General features: G+C 44.7%; 2 protein-coding genes across 2 annotated transcripts in view; both read right to left on the bottom strand.

Annotated features, from left to right (window-relative positions):
• The window catches only part of eif2ak3 (eukaryotic translation initiation factor 2-alpha kinase 3), a 34,065-nt gene extending 23,333 nt beyond the window's left edge, over window positions 1–10,732 (bottom strand). The window contains exon 1 of the mRNA XM_048228296.1: window positions 10,217–10,732. Coding sequence (XP_048084253.1) covers window positions 10,217–10,482 — 266 coding nt within the window. The 5' untranslated portion in view covers window positions 10,483–10,732. The remainder of the gene's footprint in view (window positions 1–10,216) is intronic.
• Window positions 10,733–12,877: 2,145 nt separating this feature from the next.
• Window positions 12,878–20,502, bottom strand: rpia (ribose 5-phosphate isomerase A (ribose 5-phosphate epimerase)). The gene is made up of 9 exons (XM_048228687.1): window positions 20,233–20,502; window positions 19,221–19,281; window positions 18,833–18,888; window positions 18,673–18,732; window positions 18,484–18,548; window positions 18,302–18,370; window positions 15,892–16,033; window positions 15,554–15,653; window positions 12,878–14,115 (listed from the first exon to the last, which is right to left on the bottom strand). Exons 1-9 carry the CDS (start codon window positions 20,431–20,433, stop codon window positions 14,018–14,020), a joined length of 852 nt encoding a protein of 283 aa, XP_048084644.1. The 5' UTR covers window positions 20,434–20,502; the 3' UTR covers window positions 12,878–14,017.
• Window positions 20,503–22,162: the final 1,660 nt, after the last annotated feature.

Here is a 22,162-nt window from a genome sequence, read left to right as displayed (position 1 = left end):
AAAATTACCATCACATGTGAACAAATAGTATACAAACCATATCCATATACAAAGTTTGAATAGAGTATGCTACTACGGTATAAAGGTGTGCATGGGTGACTCTACGTATCTGTGTGTGTTTGCAGTGTTGAAAGACTACAACAGATGATCGAACTTTCCTTGGACAGCCCTCTGCAGTGGTTTTATCCTAATGACAGGAGAGTGCTGTCGCATCGCACGCAAACATATACACACACACACACACACACCACTAGGGTGGGGCAGCCCTGCCATAACTCATTTTAAACACACGACAACTTGGCGCATACTCAGCGCACACACACACAGAGACCATCACTACACAGCAAGTTCCACTGGAAGCCTTCAAGCCCCTGCTGAACTCGGAGTGCTCAACGTGAGCTTACTAACAAGTGCTGTTGTGAACTCTTACAAGTGCATATTTCATTCATTAAGACCAGCTTGAAACGATCCCAACTGGGGTGCGTAGGCTAAGCAGTAACCAAGCGAGCTTTGATGTGGCTTATTGTTTGTGTGTTTGGGGCGGCTAATCTCCGATTTCCAAAAATAAGCTCTCCTGCCCACCACTCCACTCCTCTCGTTACTCCGCCATCCTCGAATCTGCTCGCCTCTCGAAAAATCAAATCTGCGATGCTCCGTGGGCAAACCCTCCCATTGGCTGAGGACCTGCCTTGATCTGGCTGGCTGATTTGTTGTTGCTAAGCAGTGACGAGCCAACAGAGGAGACACTAGGCATCTGGGTCCTTGTGCCTGCCATGTTCTGATCTCCTCTTCATCCTTCCTCTCTTTCTCCCCCCCATTTATTCTCCCTCTCTCTCTCTTTTCTCCTTTGCCCAACCCGCTCGCTCTCTCTCTCTCTCTCCCCCCCCCTTCTCCTTCACGCTCTCTCTCTAGCCAGTACTGCAGTGCAGCAGGGTGTGGCCCCACCACAGGAGTGGGGGGAAATTAAATAATGAACAGAACGGAAGAAGAGGAGAAAGAGGAGTGAAACTCCTGAAAACCCCTTGGAAAACTCTGGGGACCTATTCAGAGCCCTTTCCAAAGTCACTGCTAATGAAGACATCCAGTAAAAAGACATGCTGCCTCGTCTCCTACAGCTGCACACAGTCACACTGAGACCTTGAACTGCTAGCAACTCTACAAGTGGCTACTTAGCATTGAACAAGCCAGAGAAAAGTGAGCATTTCATTTCTGTACAGAGAGAAAAGCTCTTAACAAGTGACTTGCTTTTTCATCCCAGTGCTGTGTAAAGCAAGTTGGTCAATATACCTCTCACAGGATAAATTAATAGATTGGGGGTGGGTAAAAGTTTTGCACCCAAGTTATGTTGGCTCTCTGTCCAACTTCTAAGTTCTGAGAGAAGCATGAGTTTACTGCGCACACTTTTCCAAGTTCAGTCAAAATGGCATTACAGTGTAGGCTAAATTTATGTCCACACGTTAGTGATATTTAGCGTGAGAAGAATCCATTCTGAGAGCAGGTCTTGTGTGATGGATGTCTAAACAGGGAGACAGAGTCATCACAGAGATGCTGAGAGAGGCTATTTATAAAACACCCAAAAACTCTCCCTGGTTACAGAACTATGAAACAAAAAAAAACTCCATCACTCCTCTTTTTACGTTCTCACTAGTCCCCCCCTCCCTCCATCCATCCATCCATCCATCCTGCTTTTACTCTTGTTTTCTATCCATCCATCCCTCTCTCTATCCCTCTCTCTATCCCTCTCTCTCACACACACTTTCTCTATCCCTCTCTTTCTCTCTCTCTCCATCGCTCTCTTGACGCGGCCAACTCAAATTCTGAGCACTCTCCCTCTCCCAATATTTAATTGGCCAACAAGTTGCCAGGCCGGGGGCGTGTGATTGGCTGTTGCTAAGCAGTGGGGAGCGGGGGAGGCAGGGAGGGCTCCTGCTGCGAGGGGCGTTACCGCTGGCAACTGGTGGGGCAGGGAGGGCACAGAGCGCAGAGCCTCGCGTCGGCAAGCTCCCGGTGGAGACACACACACACACACACACACAGCCATATGCGCGCACACACACACACATACATGAAGCCAGCCATATCGCACACACACACACACACACACAGAGTCTGACTGGCACTACACAAGCAGAGCTGCCCCCTCTATTCCAGACGGGCATGGGGTAAACAAACACATAAGTGTAAATAAAACAAACAAACCAACAAACAGCACGCCTGACTGAAATACGCCACTGAGTGGCAGCGGTAGCAACTCACTGCTCTAAAGCAGAGGGGGAAAACACAGTGGAGAAGCACTCCAACTTTCAAGCAGAGCATCCGATCCACCGCCGATAGCCCTATGACGACTCTTCATGTCAAACATTAAACAATCCCTACAAATCTATACCTGCCTTTTTATTTTATTATTATTTTCCAAGCGCTTATTAAGAAATATGAGCCATTATGTACTATATGTAGAACAAACCAACACTTAACCTTCTGGTGGTTTTGCTCATGGGAACTCATGAGCAAACCCAATCATTTAAATATTTCCTTAAATATTTTATCTTTGTAAAATAAGTCCCAGGTAGTGACCATTTTATCTAATATCTTAAATTAAAAATGAGTAATTCATCACTTCCTGGCCGCTCCACTGCACCACCTGAAACTGAGCCCCACTGCAGCAGTGGTCTGGGCAGTACTAAAGCTGCTCCATTATGGCAAAACCATATCTGTTTTATTTTAGCCAATATTGAGATCACAATTATTTAACAAGATTACACAAAGACTTTGGAAACACCATTCATTTTCCAAACTAAACTGAAAAACAAATGTTAAAAAAAAAAGTTTACAACTGTTACCACTGTGAAGTCAAGTCAAGTCAAATCAAATCAAATCAAGTCAAGTCAAATTTTCTATAGCGCATTTACAGATGGCTGAGCTGCACCAAAGTGCTTCACAATAAAGTGCTAAGTGCAATAAACAAAAGAAGGACCTCAGGCAGAAGGGGGAAAAATGAAAAGGACAACAAGACAATGACTGAAGGAGTTCAAATAATGTAAAAGAGAGAGAACACATGAAAAGGTAGCCAGGGGACACTATGCACTGGCACATAAAGCGTTCCCCATCAGAAGTGATAGGGTGTGCTGGGTTTATACCTAAAAACAAGAAGCTTATTGCAAAACATAATATAGCAAAATATTTAGATGTCGATTATGTTGTTTTCATAAATCATTGGAAGTCAAAATTGAAATTTGATTTCAATTATATGCACAGACCTCGCAGTTACTGAACTTCCAACAGACACAGACACAAACACACACATCGGAGACATGTCGTATATAAACCTGGCAGGAGGTCAAAACTATGAATTTCAAGACTACCAAATAGAAAGCATCTCCAATGTTTTGTCTCCCATCTCCAACTCTCCCACACACACACACACACACACACACAGTTGTAAAACTGTGCCTTCCAGGCTGCGCCTCTATTCCTGACAGCTGACAGGTTGTGTAGACTTCAGAAGGCGTCAGCCTCACACTGGGGGTGAGCGGAGCGGAGCTCCTCGGCTCCTCTTGCTCCCGCTCGCTCCCTCGCTCGCTGGCAGGCCTGTCTGGAGGAGCTCTGGATCACCAGATAGACTTAAGAGTTCCAGCTCACAGCTGTACTCCCACACTAACTAGTAACTGGGTGGAAAATGTACTCTAGGGAATGGGCTACTGTCTTATACCTTGACAAATCCATCCACGCCCACGGCAGTAAACGGCTCATCTCGGTGTTTGTAAACATCCTGGGGAACTTTAAGACGGTAAAGTGTAGTGGAGCTGGGAATAGGTAGCAGGCTAAGTGACCTAGCAAGTCAGAACTGGCACTGGAACATTTTCCGTTGTCACAATCGCATGCCGTGGCCGTGTTGGCTGGTTTCAGGCATTTGTGGTGTTTGGGACATGATGTGGGAGATAAGAGAAGGTTCCGGAAGGTTCCAGGTTTTAGAAGGTTCCAGAAGGTTTTAGAAGGTTCTCTTCTGGTGGAGCAGAGTGCGGTCACGCTTATCAAGCAGCTTAGACCTTGGGATGTGTTTGGTTTGGCAACACAGGGTTCCTGTACACACGCCTATCTCTCTCTCTCTCTCTCCCCCCTCTCTCTCTGTCTGTCCATCTCTCTCCCTCCCTCCCTCTCTCAGAATGTGACATTTGCAGAGTATGAAAAAGGGGGCTGAAGGTGAATGGGGAGCAAACAAACTGAATACAAACACCTTCACAAACATGCGGGTGCACACACACACACACACACCAGTGTTTCCCATACATTGACTTATTTGTGGCGGCCCACCACAATATCAACACTGACCACCACACAACTATTTTTTCAGGTTGTACTACATTGTGCTTGAATCTGGTTAGCATCATAAGCACACTGCGCTACTTTGTGTAATCAAGTTAATTCTGCAAACACAAATAAGAATTCAATTCTGTGGGAAACACTGCATACACACACACACACACAGCTAGAGTCAGCGACTGAGAAATTGTACATCAATATGATGTCCACAGCACATAAGCCAATTAACATATTTACAAACATTTATTTATATATAAATCACTGTTATGCTGGCAGATGGACTGGCAAGACTGGTCGTGGAACAGTAACACTCTTCTCCAAAGTCCTTTCTCCGCTCATCTCGCTGAGAAACTGATTGTTTTTTCTCTAGACGCTGCCTCTCGTTCATAGATGGAGGTTCTTTCCCCTGTGTTTCTACTTCACTGTGTGTGTGTGTGTGTGTGTGTGTGTGTGTGTTTTGTTTCACTGGGCGTTTGTGTTCTGGCCCTTCCCTCTCCTGAGGTTTCCCCTTCTTGAAGTCATCTGCCGATCAAAATGGCGAGGAATGTAGCCACCAGCTACCAATTAGAGATCTGCCTTTACCACGCGTACAGTATGGCCGCCTGGGATGGAGGGGGTGGGGATGTGTCCTTATTGATGGTATTCACAGTAAAGAAGTTCATGTCTTAATTGTTTGTTTATTTACTCTCGTATATGTCCTTAGGTCAGTGCACCCCGTGAGTGACAAGAGTTTTGAACTCAGCACTGTGTTAATGATGCAGAGGAGTACTCAGCTCCAAACACAGCACTTCCTCCAAAGCTGCTATTGTTTTCACTTTCAGCCCAGTCTCCGTGGGCCTCCAAGGCCTGGCTTCTGATTGGCCAGCCAACACCGAGGCTGTGCATCACAGAGAGCGTTCCCGTGGGGACCTCTTCCCCCCAGAAAGTCTGTTCCGTGTCACAAGGAAGGCCTGGGGGGTGAGTGCAGACATACAGAGAGAGCTGGGGACTTCACAGCTTTGACTGCGCTCAGGGTTTGTTTGTGTGTGTGTGCTGATGTGTGAAATAGCAAGGCTGCAACATTAAGTGGAGAGGCCACTCTCTCTAAACCCTGCTGTATTAAACCTTTAAACTATTAAATAAATGGAGGCCATGTCCAGGAATTGGAACACTTGTAGCATTTGTGTGTGTGTGTGTGTGTGTGAGTGTGTCCTTGTGCATTTGCCAGGGTACCAGGTGTGACAGCAGCTGTGGGTCTCGCTCCTGTGGTGACACTGAGACACACACACACACACACACACACCAGTTGAGCAGGAAGGGGGTAACATAGCTGACCTAATGTGGACTCATGACAAACCAGTAGCAATAGCCGAGGCACCAACAGCACAACAACAACGTGTGTACACACTCACAGAGGCAAACATCACACAGGCACGCACACACACACACACACACAACACACACGAAACACGACACACAAACAAACAACACACCCAATGACCCACTTCCCATAAGATTATTACATAGCCATTATTTACATCTAATATCAGACATCTGTAATAAATGATAGACTCTTCAGTAACACTTTACTTGACAGTATCGACTTAAGAGTGACATGACATTGTCATGAACATATGACACCATCATAACACATGAAACCTAACCCTAACCCCCAACCCTAATCCTAACCAAAACTCTAAACCTAACCCTAACCTGTTATGACAAAAACCGAATGTCACTTAATAATAGAAGCGATGTCAAAAACATTTATTTGTGACTTGTTTATGACACGTTCATGACAGTGTCATGTCACTCTTATGTCGACACTGTCAAGTAAAGTGTAACCGACTTTTCTAATGTACTTTCAAAACCGGAAACAATGCAATAATGATACACGACTCCAAGATTTACCTTTTGTTTCAACATACGATACTTTGTGTGCACGTTGTGAAAGCCCAATTAACTTTTCACAAAGAAGAAAAAAAACAAAATTTAAATCCTCAGCATCCTACATGAGCCTTTTGCTGTGATCAAACATCTTCATTAGAGGAGCTCGCCGTTTAATCTGCGATTTACATCTCCCTGGTGACCTCCGCTGCCTGTGGAGCTTCGGCTTAGTCTAGCGCTCCCTCTGGGCCCTCAAATCAGACGGAGCTCTGCGCTAATGCTACGCTAACCCCGCGCTGCTCGCGCTCAAGATGCGCTGCTGCTGGTGGTGGTGCTGCTGCTGCTGCGCCCTTCAGGAGGCGCGCTGCCCTCGTCTCCCAGCACCAACCACAGCCTCCAGCTGGGCGGAGAGCCCTCAAGTTAGAGCCTCCAGCACCGGCTCGGAATGAATGAGCAGCTCTCGGAGGGCTGACGGGAGGCAGGGGTGCTGTGGGGTGTGTGTGTGGGGGGGGGGGTAACGGTTTGTCTGAGCTGAAACGGAGGTGTTAACTGGCTGTGGAGAGGGTGAGAGTGGGCTGGGAGAGCTTGCTGTTGGGAGCTGGGAGGCTGCGCTGGTGCAGAGGGGCAGTGGCCTTTGGTATGTATGGGCAAACAATGTCAGGGCTAATTGGGAAAGGTCTGTGTGTCTGTGTGTCTGTGTGTCTGTGTGTCTGTGTGTCTGTGTGTCTGTGAGAGAGTTTGAAGACTAGCTGGTGTTGCCATGCCATGGAACTTCAGCGTTGTTGTGGTGGGTACTCCAGACGAGGAAGCTGGAGGGTGGGGTTGGAGGGGGAGAGGGGGGGGTGGAGACTGAGGGAGTGTGGGGGAGGATGGGGGTGAGAGGGATCTTCTCCCTGCCATGCAGTATTCAAGAGGCTGCCACTTCAGGGCACGGCAGGGGAGCGTAAACATACCGAGAGCGTGCGTGTGCGAGTGAGCGAGTGAAAGAGAGAGAGAAAGAAGAGACAAGACAGTGGAAGAGAAAGGAGAGAGTGTGTGCCTGCAACCAGACAGTATGTTGGGGCTATGGTTGCACCTGTAGTGTGTGTGTGTGTGTGTGTGTGGGTGTGTGGGTGTGTGTGGGGTGTGTGTGTGGGTGTGTGGGGTGTGTGTGTGGGTGTGTGTGTGGGTGTGTGTGACAGATCTGGCAGATCTGTTAGCCAACAGATGTATTTCTGTTTTATTCATTCCCTCATATCACAGGCAAACAGAGACATAAACTACAAGCATGACAGCCTAGGTGTGACGGGCACTAGGGAGATGGAGACAAACAGAGAGAAAGGCTTTGGTCTCAATGCAGTCCGCTGTACAGACAGATTACACACCAACCAACACTCACATAGATTACACATACCCGGACTTTAACATACAACTTCTCTGTTTCAATGCATCTGTTTCAAACAAACACAAACACACACACACACACACACACACACACACACACACACTTTCAGAGCTCATTAAAACCAGAAACTCCTTCTTCACTTTCCTCTTCCTCCTGTTCTTGCTCTCACCCTCTCCCTCTCACACACACAGGCGCACACAAAGACACACACACACACACACACCATTAAGGCTCCTCATGCACGGTTTTGACACCTGTAATCAGTCATTCTGGCATCCCTGGTGCTCGGGGAAGCACTAGCCTCATTTCACTATAGGTGTGTTGACATCACCTTCAAAGTAGGTTATTTGGTAAGTGTTACTCTCACAGTGTGAGTGTGACCGTGTGTGTGTCTGAGTGTGACTGTGTGAGTGTGACTGTGTGCGTGTGTGTCCGAGTGTGACCGTGTGCACTGTGCACTCACAAAAGGGAAGCCTGACTTAATAAAATAATCCTGCCAATCCCTAGTCTCTGGCCTACATTAAACTGCACTAAACTGCAGACAAAAACAGGCAAACAACATGTGTGCCACAACAGACAACAGAACAGAAAAACAGAGAAAGAGAGTGAAACAGAGACAGACAGAGTGATTAGGTTGAGCGTTTAATTAGTATTCGATGCAGTATAAAATGCAGGAATTGACCAAGATTTTACAGCTATGTCCTGAGAGTCGATGGATAGGCTACCCCTGCAGTGGAATGCAAGCCAAGTTGTTTTGACACAAGCTGCTTCCTAAAACACCACTTCACCTGTGTGCGAGTGCTGCCAAGTTCACTTAACCGCTCATAAACTCGCACATCCTGTCCTACAACCTATTCCATAGACTACTTGCCTGATCATACTAAACTGGACAACTCGATTACATCCACCTATTTGTATATCTATCACATCACACACACAAAAAAAACACCATAAAACATCACGAACAGACACTTGTTCCCTGTAAACATGTCTCCTTATTCTTCTCACCAATGTGTTGATTAGTTGTTCCTAGTTCTGCGCCTCCACTGCCCCAGCCACGGAGACGCAACTGGACGGGCATGGCTGGAAAGATCTGTCGCGGTGCCCACATGCATGTCGGGGTGGGGCTATACCAGCTGTCCGCTGCAGCCCTGCCCCGTCCAGACACAGGCACGGCTGGCTTTTGACAGCAAGTGCGCCAACAACAGTGCGGATTTTTTTTAGTTATGACGATCATTCACTAGGGCCACAGATCCAGTTGTCCCTCTTTTACCAATTTCTGTCTGAACCCAAAGTTTACTCTGACAAACAGTTACTACGGCAGAGAGGGTCATTAACTCTAAATGTGATCTGGACTATTTCTGTCAACGACAAAATACTTTTCTGTGGCCTTCACTAACTGTTTTTTAAACAAATTAACATTTGTAGCCCATGTAGATTGCTTCCGTCTCCTGTTGCTCATCATAGCAATGGATGCCGCGCAAGCAAGCTATTTGTAGACAACGGGCAACCCCCTCCTGCTTCCACTACTTGCAACTTGGCGAAGAGCATGCATCATGTTAACTTTTATTTCAGGTACACCAAAACTACATATTCCACTGGAATAGCACAACACACACAACTGAGGACGGCACTTCGACAGGGCCACTTGGTTGGACGTCTTGATACAACTTCCTTTCAGAACACCTCTAAGTGGTAGCCTATTACGCAATGCAAAACATCCGACGGGCACTTTTTCAGCCCTTGTGTAACTTTAGTGAGTAATAATTCCCATTTTGTTAAATCAACTCACTCTTTCGCGTTCGAACCCTCACAAAGAGACTCTTGTTGCAGGGAAATAACGCTAACAGCAATAACTTCCACTGTGGCAAAATTCATACACCAACTCCCATCAGGTATGTCATCATCCTTTCAACTTTTCTAAAAATAACTGTCACTATAATGCACAAATGTCTTACACCACGTAACACTAACGTACTTGACAAGCCAGCGCGGTGAAATCATATCAAGTTTGTAATTATTGCTCAATCACAGTTAAAAGTTTGGTACAGTATGCCCCGTGTAAACAAAGTTGGCCTCTTGATCTCCCGGAACATATCAGCTCTGAGTGAACAGCAGATAGAGGCTTATGGAAGTTGCCTTTCACACGGCAACTCCTAGCTCAAGTCATACAAATGCCAATGTATTCTCCCAAGCAATAATCTACTCCGCGGTCCAACCTAATCCATGACCAGTTCCTTTTTAGATTGCGATACTTTTGGTGGTATTAAAATTGTCTGACGTATTCTTGATAGACAGCTGCTCCAAACATGCTAGCACACGGTCACGCATGTAACTTAACTACAGGCAGGCCCAGCAGCTGCAATCTCGATAATATTGATGTTAACGTTAACTGTTTAGGTTGTTTATGAAGCGAGCTAGCGACAACCGTCTTGAGCAAGTCGAATGACTGAATTGCAGGGGTCGACGGGGGGGCATGTCTGAACAACACCACCAGCTCGCTAACTAGAGAGCGAGGTAGCTTAACTTTGGAAGTCAGTGCATTTTCACAACTAAGATGTTAGGTGGTGTGAACTGTTTTCTTTACTAATCCATCAATTGACAAATACGTTAATAAAATCACTACTAGTAAGCTAAGTTACATGCCTTTTGTGGTCGAAGCTTCCATCGCTGTCCCCAGGTGCCTCCTCGGTTTCTCCATTCGCACTATTCTCGTCATCTTCAACAGTCACGTCCCCATATCCTGGGGTGGTAACGCTTTCCAGGGCCCGCTCCGTAACTCCATCGTCGGTCGCCGTTTCTGTGTCCTTGTCGATGGAAGCTTGAGTTGCAGAAGTCCCAGTCAGAGCTCGAAGCAACAACAGGAGCACCAGAGAAATGCCCACGTTTCCTAACTGAAACCCCTTTTCCATTGGTAAAAGTGTCTCATCAGTGAAGAGGCATTCACATACCAAACCCTAGAGTGAATACAATGGAAGTGGTGACAAAACAGCGCTCAAAAGTAATTTCTTGAGCTAGTTCGTCACCAAGCCGTCTTCTCGTTGTCTTTTCTTAACGTAAACATTCATGGCCACTTGGGCACCATGATATTCCCTTTATACTTGACGTCGTACGAGCCTTGGTAACGCTCAACCCACCCTGTTTGCAAACTGGTTGGTATTGGCTGCAAACAATGTTAAACATGTGACGTTCCCTGTACTGCAAGATGGTAGTTGCTTTGTCAAGTCAATCATAACAACTCGTCTACTAAGCAATCGTCGATTGCTCAACTCAGATGTCATTCACGACTGAACTTGCCCTTGTGAACCGCCCCATCAAACGCGGAATATTATTGGATGTTAGCGCGTCACTCAAGTCACGTGGGCGGAGAGATTGTGGCGTGTCTGGACATGACTGTGTCCCGCCCCTCGGCTGTAATATGACTGCAGTTCAGCCAATGATCTACAGAACTTGCGCCTCACATTCAAACCATTGGTCGTTTTACCCAAACCGCGAAAGAGTCTTTGGTTTGTAATTCGCCGTACATAACTGCCTGTCTACGTCGTTGCTACGACAAGTTGAATAGAGGCGGGTCGCTGGCTGTCAACGCCTTTGACTGGGTCGAATAAGAGCTAGATGGAAACATCGACGTGGCCGTTTGCTCGAGAGCGAAAGTGAACACATGTCGGATTTGTTCTTCCGGTCGCACTAACCGGATTTTAGACACGACACGAAAATGTAAGCACACTACTGCGTTAGTATTATATATTTATATAAACAGTATTCCAATTGATAAACAAACTGAAAACTTATCTTGACAAACTTTAGGGCTACACAATACACATATAATTTGATGTGGCCATCTGCAAAACTCAAATCAGTCAATAGTTTGCTGCTGTAAAATCTGTTCCTATCCTTTCCCGTCTTTCAAACCTCTTTCCAACACTAGGCGACTCTCAAGCAGTTTACGAGTCTGCTATGATACTATGGTTCCTCCTTGTGGTGTAAAGATGGCAGTTCTCACACAGTTTGCTCTTTGCCAGCTAGCCGGCTGGCAACTTTACTTTTAAGTGGAGAATTTGGAGCAGTTCACCAAACGAACTTCCAATCAGCGTTGGCTTTGAGGCGGGTTGAGGTGTGACGCAACGAACAACATGAGATGAGTTTTATTCAAATTAGGAAGTATTCCTGGGTAAGCTGTGAAGCTATGAGTCTCAGCCATGCAGCTGGGAGGAATGAACGACACAGACATCCTCCACGGCCGATTCCAGTTCAGAATGGAGGAATATACTTTCTTCAGAAGTGTAGGGCCTACCGTGAAAACTTGATGGGAATTGTCGTTGATTAGGTTCATGTCACTAACAAATGGTAAGTTAAAACATCTTAACGTTAGTTACGTTACCTAACTTAATTGTATGTTAAACGAAGGCATTAGAAGAACACTTTGTTTATCTAATTGGTTAATTTGGCCCGTCGATAACAAAAAAAAGGTGGTGATAGACAGATGGCTTATCCAATCAGCTAACCAGTATTTCCGCCCCTTCCCAAAAGTTCTTCAATGACAAATTTCCAGATTGGCGAAGTCAGGTTATCAATCAGCTGCCAAGATTGACTTCAGACCTCTACTCGGAGAAAAGATCTTGCATGGGCAGAGTAAACCTATGTGACATTTACGCATGTTTATGTACATACAGTATTTCAAAAACGACAACCACAAGTTTTGTGTATTGGTCCTGTTTGAAACTGCAACTGAGAGCACAGTAAAATGCAATAACCAGTTCCCCTGTTTCCACTTCACAGTAGTGCTGGTACAAACTACATTTCTCAAATATCCACAGTAGATCAGAAACCCATGAAACATGGGTGTATACAGACATTGAACATAAGATGCTCAATCTTACCTTTCAACCACAAAATGCCTCAATGGCCCAACAGCATTTAGAAGCTGAATGACTTGATTGATCCAGAGGCAAAGACAGACTTGAAATAAGGCTAGTTCATTTGAGTCCACAAGGCCATGTTGGCCATTGGCAAACAGGCATTCTCATAGAACACAGTTAACACAAAGGTCATGACATTGAACTTAAAAAAAAAAGAAAAAAAAATAATTTCAGAAAGAACAGGGACTCACTTGAGAGAGTGATATTAAAACAGTAAGAGATCAAACAGACTACAGATATTTGTGGACATGAATGAACAGACATTTTGGAGAAAAAAATACTCTGAGCCAACTTGAATACTCCACCCTCCCTCCTCTCCCATCGGCATAATATGCCCCAACCTTTGGTTTGTATAAACAAAACAAAACAAAACAAAACAAAAGGGAAGGGGATCCATGTTTGTTCCATGGTGAAAGGCCAAAACCACCAGTGTCCAGGTTTTTCAGTGCTGCTTACATGAGACCCCTTGGCACTACACATTATATGTCTCTTCCTGCTCTACCACAAAATTGTGAGTTCAGCAGGCAATTATAACACCATTGATTGGCTGAAAACACACACACACACACACACACACACACACACCTAAGTGAGGGACATCTTAATTGTCTGCTGCCTATTAATTAGTGTGTACAGTACAGGAAAGGCATCTTAAATATGCAGGGCCCAGGTTCCTCAGATAATGACTGAGCCAACCATTCCACCACTGAAACAAATACGAGGTACATATTGAAAAGAACTACTGACATTTCTTCTATCACTAATGCATTTGAGTCACATATTCATGGCCATGTGCATGAGTGAGCAGAGAACACATGCAGTTAAGTGGTGAACTGTCAAATCACATTGACAGACATGCATTTTAGGCTAAAATTCACCCCTCAGTCTGAGAGGGAGAGACATTTAACTTCTTCCCCCACAACTATCAAGTTCTCAGTCAAGCGTGAGAAATACACAGAGAGGAAGAAGAAACAGACAACACCCAGACGGCCTCTCTCTCTCAGATTTAGCACCGGTCTGTAAGAGGTCCAGTATGGGGAGATGTTAATCTTTCAGCAATGCCTTGGCAGAAGAGTGAAACCATTAGGGTAAGTGCAGAGGAATATTCCACAAAGCATAATCTTCATGTCAGTCAGATAACTATGCAAAGTCAGACATGGAGAACACCCAAATCTGACTCATAAGTCTTAGGTGAAAAGTGCTGGGTTGGGTTGTACTTTTGGATTGCATTTGATCAGATAATTTGGTGATTCTGCTTTGAGGAATACACTTCCCCATCCAACTCCCAGTGTCTTCATCTGACATGTTACACCTGACCTGGACTTTACAAGAGGAGACGAGAGAGACTCTCTGGGTACATAAGTAGAAAATTGTTAGTAGCTTACACCCAAAGTAAGGGGACATTTACAGAGGTATGGCTGTGTGTGTGTGTGTGTGATATCTTCTTTATGGGCACTTGAGGTGTCAGGCTGAACATCTCTTGAGTTGAGTGCTCCGCAGGCGAGGTCTCCGTTGAGCGGGTGGAGTCTTAGATGATTGGCGGGTCTCTGACCTTCACACTTCCGTCCTCCATGCCAAAGTAAGCCTTCTCTGCCATCCCCACAAACAGCCCAGTCTCCACCACACCTAGAAAAAAAGCAGACATTCAGTGAGCAGGAGAGATGAAGACTTCAAGAGACTGGGATGAAGAGAGAAAGACAAGATATTGTATGTACAGTACATGGGATGGAGAAAACGGCTCAAACACAGTTACGTTCCGTCAGCGCATGCCAGTGGGTGTTTCCGACGGTAGCTATGCAAATGACTTGAAGTATAACCGTAATTTGATTGGCTGGTGCCGTCCGTCGGTGCAGCAACAGCTGAACTTCTCAACGCGAGCGACGGGAGCAACGCGACGCAACGGACCCTCAATTCAGTTGGGCAACGGATGACGTAAGCCCATGTAAAGTGAACGGGGTGCATCTCTGTGTGTATGAGCCGAAATGGAGAAGAAAGGACTTGGGTGAAATATATGTGAGACACAGAGGGTCCTAAATTAACGGAGAGTGGAAAGGCTAATGTTTAAGTTGAAATATATGTGAGGGAAAGGGGGTCCTAAATAAAACAGCAAGTGCAAAGGCTAATGTTTAATAATGAAAGCTAATTTAATAACTTGTCAAAATAGATTTGCTGATTTAATACCATGAGCAACATTCCAAATGCAAACATTGGGGTGTGAACTAAGTGCTCGCACACACCACACAATAGCTGATACCAAAGTCCTTTTAGGCAAGTCCCTCCACTCGGCTTTTTGGGCACTCATCGGGCATCCTATTCAGCAGAAATGCACGTGCGCAAGGCTTCATGACACCAATCTTGCTCCAGCGGGGAGTTCACAACACATGATTGGCAAGATGTCTTCACAACACACCATTTGATTGGCTCAATGTATTTACATGTCAACGTTTGGCCGAGGAAGGGGTGGGATGTGTGGACAACGGCCATATTGGCATTACAAACTAACCCCATGCATTTCTGTGGAGAATTTTTTGAGTGCTGTGTCTCCTCATTAGAAAGTCTCTGGCTTTAGTTCATGCACAAGATACTTTTCTCGTTATCAGACTTTGCCCATCAGTTAAAGGGCCGTGATGTCTCTGGGAGTAAAGAAAAATAGATATTTTCACAGAAGACTGCAGGTCATAGTGGAGAGATGAGGCCCTTTTCTAAAACCTGGGACCACAGATAGTTCTCAGCTCTACAAATCTACAGTCTTGTAGTATTGATTGAGTTCCTACTCCAAAGGAAACTATTAAGCATGTACTGTACTGAATAACACTGAGCCACAAAAAGCAATGCAAGAGATAGACGGTGATACATTTTAATATACAGACATTTTGAAAGCCACCACCGTCAACTACATCAACCTATTAAAAGCATAAAAATAAAACATGATAATCCTTGACTTCTAATACGATATACTTCAAGATAATATAGTACTAATGTGTCATCTAAATGTGAACAACCATGTGGATTTGTGTAATGTTGTGAATGTCTCAGAGGGTCATACTTGAGGAATCAGACTGACCTGGGATCATTTTGATGGCTGTGTTGACTTCCTTCCAGTTCTGGCTGTGCTCAAACTTCCAGTCCAGGATAAAGTTGCTGTTATCAGTCACTACAGGACCCTAGGGGTGGGACAGACGCATGAATCAAAGCTGAACCCACCAATCACACTTAATTTGCTAAATACAGTACATTTTCCTTTTGTCCTGAACCAAACACTATTATAGAGCTTGCATTCCAAACTCATAGTGTAAATGTCTCATAGGACAATGTAGAAATGATATTCAATATTTTGCCATAAGTGCCATGTTCCACCACCAGTGCATGTCTGAGCATCTGAGCGTGCGTGCGTGTTCTCACCGCTTTGCTCACAGCCATCCTTAATACAGCCTCTCCACCAAACCTCTTGGCAAGTGTCCTGGAAACGGGGACATACGCCATAGGAATAACCTCTATGGGGACCCCCTTCTTCCACTGCTGGCCTAAAGACTTTGAGTCCTTTCTGTACAAACAGGAAATGACATAAACAGTACGTCAACATACAGACATCACAACAGTATTCCAACCACAATGCTTAAGACTAATTTGAAAGTGCAAGCTATGATTTTACGGAAAAACTGGATATTTAAGATCAGCCAATTAAATTACACCTCTTCCTTCCGCGCACCTGAAGCAACATGTCGACTGACAAGTGTCTGACTACCGTATGTCCGAGCCACTATGTTCATTTCCCCATTTACAGAACACCAGTGGGGTATTCCAAGTATGTGGTTTAGTGACAAACCTGGGTTAGTTAACTAAGAGTAAGGGGTAAACCTCCTAATAGAAGAGCTGTATGGCTTCATTCTCCTTACAAAACAATGCCATAGGGCTCTTGTTGTAGAAGGTTTACCACTTACTCGGAGTTAACTTACCCAGGTCCGTCACTAAACCACGTAGTCAGAATACCCCCCTGAGGTGTTAATGGATGGGGCTTCAAACCCTGAGAATGAGAACATGTTTGCCTCTCCATTATCTGGCTGATAGCCCAGTGTTTCCTCTACATGCATTCAGCAGCAGCGCGCTGCAAAACAATCACATGATCAGTAGCATCACGGGCGACGTAATGACATTCACTTGCACACTGCAAAAGCAGTTACCAATTTTCAAGGGGACACAACTGTAGCTTGGTTATATTTTCCTAAATCCTATCTACAATGCTGCCTCAGTGTTAATGTCATGGTCAGATCAAGTGAGGGAAGTTGAACTTCAAGCATCATAATGGATGGGATAAGTATTTTTTAAGTGGGATATTAACAGATAGACAGAGACAGACACAGATAGAAAGACAGACATTCATCTCGAGGAGAAAAAATAAAACATGCTTCACAAGGTAGACTGCCCTATTCCTTCATATGGTGGTGCTTTAGAAGCAAATGGTGGATCTGTTATAAAACAAGGATACAAGGAAGGTTATTGTCACATGCATTATAGTTACATATAGTGGAAGTAAGAAAAATGCAGTGAAATTATGTCTGGTGTCAGCCTATTTGTGCAAAGTGGGGGGGTAAAAAGTGTAGTAGAAGAGGGGTTTAGTAGATTAAGTGGCAAGGGCTGCATAAGAAAGGTGGGGAGGATTGGAATTGGGGGCACCAACAAGGAGCACCCAAGAGCAACAGGGGCAAGGAAAAACTCCCTTACCAAGGAAGAAACCTTGGGCAGATCCACGGCTCAAGGGGCTAACCCAACTGCCAGGGGTCTTGGTGTGCGTGTATGACAGGGGAGATGGGATAGTGTGCTGTGTATGTGGGGACAGGGCAGTGTGCAATATGTGTGTTGGAGAAGCTTCCAAGGAGGAGAATGGCTACAAATAGCCATTTGTACTAGTCATTAGTGACAGTAACATCAGCCCAATTGTTTACAGTAGAGTAGCCTACAATGGATGGCATGCTAATCGTTCATATTTAGTACAAAACGCTACTGGCTCACAAGGAACCTTGGTTAGCTAAAAAATTGGGTTAATTATGAATCACTCTGAATTTTACAGTAATTAAACATACATCCCGGTTGTGTTCATCTGAGCCAGCGGTGTTTGACACTGAAATAAGAATTCAATAAAGGCATGTTCTGGATCTTGATGTTTGTAGGCTGCCTGCTTTAAATTCAAATTTTGTGATTGTAAAGCTAAAATGCCCTGACAGTGGTGCAAATTAAAATCTATAAGCTTATGTCCACCTAAGTTTGTGTGCACTCACTATTAGCCCAGATATTAAGCTGATCTGTGCTTTTGTGTGCTGACCAGTTTATTGTTCAATTGCAATGCTAGCAATGCAGTCTTCGAAAAATGTGTGTGTGACACACACCAAATGTTTTTTGTGAGGTGATGGCCACTGGTAAAAATGGTAGAAAAGTGAGGTTTGACAGGTTTTTAAATAGACAAATATGTTTCAGCCTATAAGGCCTTCATCAGATTGAAGTGCAGTCTTTGATATAACTTTAGTGACTAGTTATTTTGTTTGGGCGCAGAATTGCTCTTACCTGACGGGGTTAATCCAACCATGCACCTTAACACTGCCTCAAGCACTAACCACAGGTTGGCTGGAGAGTAAAGATGAGGCCAGAACCCCGGGATAGGCCTGAGGAAGCCTTGCGGAGGCATCAAGCACCACAAGTGATAATGGGGAAGCGATAAGCCTCCACACACCTTAACACCTTATTGACTCATCAACATCAAACATTCTCTAACACGCACACAGACACACACACACACACACACACACACACACACTACCTGAAGTCTGCGATGACAATGAAGTGTTTGGCACAACCAGCAACAATCTTCTCCTGGGTCAGACAGCCTCTACCAGAGAAGAGCAACAATATGGCCAATGTACATTGCAACGAACCATACCGCTCTCAAATATTTTCAAGTAAATGTCAAGGGTGAGGAGGTGTGCTTGCTCTTCCTCTTACCCTCCTCCCTTGATCAGAGCGAGGCCTGCGTCCACTTCATCAGCACCGTCAATGGCAACATCCAGCTGTCACACACACAGAGAGACCATCTTTGAGATACCTTGTTGAGTGGATGATAAAACAGCCCTCTTTTCCAGACGTGTGAATAAGAAGCTATGTGTGTTGGTGGCTGCCTGCTCACCAGCTCACCTCTGGATGCCTGTCCAGGTCAGAGAGAGTGAGGCCATGCTTCAGAATCAACTGGCGCGCCTGTGGAAAAGGAGAGACGGGAGTGGTATGAGGAAGTTAGTGATGGCCGATCTGATTTCACAAACAGGGTTTAACATTCTCATTCTCTAAGGACACTTACCTGGAAGGAGGTGGGGACACACACAATTTTTAACTTCTCCTGCCGCACTCTCTCCGCTAATGCACACACAGACACACACACACAATTGTCCATTTTAGCAAGAATACAAAAGTGCATTTTTTTAGCCTTCATTCAAACAATGTGACTATATATCCATAAATATGTAGACATTTCCTTACTATGGACCTTTTTCATTGCAGCCATTTTTGACATGAAATACATGCCAGGCCCAGGTGTTCCTGACATTGATTAAGGTTCTGATTATGCTACACTCAAACTGAAGAGACTTCTTTAACATAATTAGTAACACTGTGCTTGCCTTATTATAGTATGGCAAAATGGCTACTGTGAAAAAAGTCTGTCCAACAGACAGGAAAACTCTACTTACCCAGCCTATCCACAGCATACACTATTGTAGAGCCACTACCAACCCCAACGACCTGGTTGGTCTGCAAATGAAGGAAAACAAGATAACACTGTTAGAAATGGTCATACTCCCACTACAGTTTACCACATTCAGGGTTATCCAAGGTCAAGACATGCATGGGACTTACTTGGCAAACCCCACACATTGTTATCAAGTCACTTTCTCATGCGCTGGTTGCTAAACAGAATACGCCTCAGTAAAAAAAGGTCTAGTGATGCCCCTGGCTTAGTCACAAGACAGACCATGTGCTCTGCATCTAGAATTAGATATTCGAGGATTCATCACCTTAGGTAAGAAGATAACACCTTAGATAAGATAACAAGCTTGTTACATGAGGAGTTAAACCACTTGGTTCGAGTATTAACGTAGTTCGCTAAATTATTAATAAGTGAGCAAAGATGTAATCTGTCCAGAGGGGGGAATAATACTTCGCCAAAACAGCAAAGTAATGTCACATGCTATAAGTTATTGTTAGAACATCCACAAGCAAGACTGGCAGTCAGAGACAGCTAACGTTAATAACTGTGTTAACTCAACCAGAGACGCGGGGACTTCGGTCAATAAATTACGATAGCGTAACGTAATGTGAAGTTAAAATAGCAACAGTGCTTTATCGACAACAGCAGCCAGTGAGTGATATTTCACCAATACAACATTTATTGGCATGGCCTTTGATGATATTAGCAGGCTAACCTTAACTCTGAACCATCGCGACATAAAATGGAAGTCTAGTTTAAATTTGTCTTTGCAATTTCACTGTTTGAGATTGACCAAATAGTCACCTAGTTCGTGCCATCTGATTTTAATGTGACTGCACGTGCGCTAATCAATATCAAAGGCCTTAAGTTAGCCAGCTAACTCGGTAGAATGCTAATCAAGATACTTGTCATGGTCGAACGAATGGACTTTGGTTCAAGTAACGTTAATACAGCCCGTTGTAGCCCTGTTATCGGTGTTTGTTTGGTCTACGCACCTGTATGTGGTTGTCCACTGCAGCGTACGCGGCGAGTTTCTTTGCTTCCTCTGCCATTACTGAAACGTAGTTACGAGAGCGACTCCTGCAAATACACACGTGTGTCTCCTTCCCTATTTCAAAGAGGGGCGGTTTGATCCTCCCCAAACACAGTGATGAGAAAGATCCGACCCTAAGCCCGACCCACCTCTGGAACAGCATCACCCTTCCTCCATGAAAACAAGTCTGACATGGAAGAACTGAGATGCCTGAAGTCGCTAAATGCTTGTAGAGGCGTGTTTGTTTACGATAACGCGTGTTGTCGCGAGTTATCCCCTTTCGCTGATATATAAAACATTGCGACTTCCCTATGCCTGTCGTATGTGGTACAGATGTTTTGGGTATCAGTGAAATTAATGTGGTCAAAAACGAGTGGTTGACATTTTTGCTGGGTCGATTTTGAGCAAATATACTTCTTCAGATTGACTTACCAACATTGCATTTCAATGCATCTTGTTCCCACATTAAAATGTAGGGTCTGGGCACTCACCGTTCGCAGTGCTCAATCCGAGGGGCGGGATAATAGGTTGTCTTTCAATTGGACAGCGCCATGAGTCCCATGCGTTTTCCCACCAGCGGAGCTATTTGACGGTTCAAACTTTTGCCAACTTAAAAAAAGCTTAACTCGTGTCACACTGCATACCTGTCAACATTTAGCTTTCCAAAAACGGGAGATTTTTTCCGGGGGGCAGTGTTTATACCGGATCTGTGTTTGCATATTTAATACGTTTCATACACCTGTTTCAACACTGCATTTCAGTCGTTGCTTTTACCTTACCATTACCTTACGCATGCCAGTTATGTATCCACCAGCTGCCTGCCTGCAGCCTACTTCCAAAACTCCAAAGCTGCTTGCTGTCAGATTTGGTTCAGAGGGAACAAGTTCAGTGTATCAACAACACTCAATAACAGTTTATGTGATGTGTTAATCAATTAAATTCCCAACAATTTCACAACAGCTAGTTCTGGAGTAGGCCGTTCAACTAGCCCGCTTGTTTACGACGACACTCGGGCTGCGCAGTTGGCACCCGCTTCCTTATTTGGGTTTTGGGTTGCCAGGTTTTAGCCTATGACAAAACGGTTGAAATTGAAACTAAGTGATCGTGTATGTGTAGGGTGTATTTCATACACAATCTGGCAACCTGAATGGATCAATGATTTTAAAATGAAGTTTGATGGCCATGCAAATTACGGGATTTTGCCGGGAGAAATAACAAAACGGGAGGGTGCAGGGAGATGACCTTGAAATACGGGAGAAACGCGGGAAAAACGGGAGTGTTGACAGGTATGTCACACTGTTCGCCAACAGCAACATCCATCTTCTTTGTTTCAAGTAGCAGGGAATTCAAGCCAAACCGTTGCAACTCTGCCATCAATCATTATGTTAAGCCCGCCTAACGACTCTATACACGATTTGATTGGCCTGATAGAAGTTTAATTTTTCGAGCTCACAAGCCAACGGAGAGTTGCTAGACTAGCCCTGGCAGCAAATGCCGCTAGGGTGCGTCTAGATTTCTAGGCTAATTGGATGGCACAGTGACAGAACATGCTCAATAGACCTGTGGCAGTGTAGACCTCTGGTCTTTAATCCGCTGCTGCTAAGAATTTAAGAACTGTAAATCTGCTTAGAAAAGTAGTATGTCATTTGATTCATATCTACCCATACAACTACACTGTGGCCCATAGTCACATGGGCCCCATTTCAGATGAATAAGTTTGAATAAGCATGCAGGGGAGAGGAGAGGACCATCTTATGTCATGGGGAGCCTCATCGAAGTAAGCCTGCTGTTAACATTTAAGAAATAGAAACACAAACTAAACTATTATGCGAACAAAAACCCTTTACTTGACAAATCTGTGTCAGTGAAAATGTCCAGTTTACTTAAGGTTG

This window comes from Alosa alosa, chromosome 19, assembly GCF_017589495.1.
Source record: "Alosa alosa isolate M-15738 ecotype Scorff River chromosome 19, AALO_Geno_1.1, whole genome shotgun sequence".
Classification (NCBI taxonomy): Eukaryota; Metazoa; Chordata; class Actinopteri; order Clupeiformes; family Clupeidae; genus Alosa; species Alosa alosa.
The sequence above is the reverse complement of the archived record's forward strand: the minus strand, read 5'-3'. Positions and strand labels throughout refer to the sequence as shown.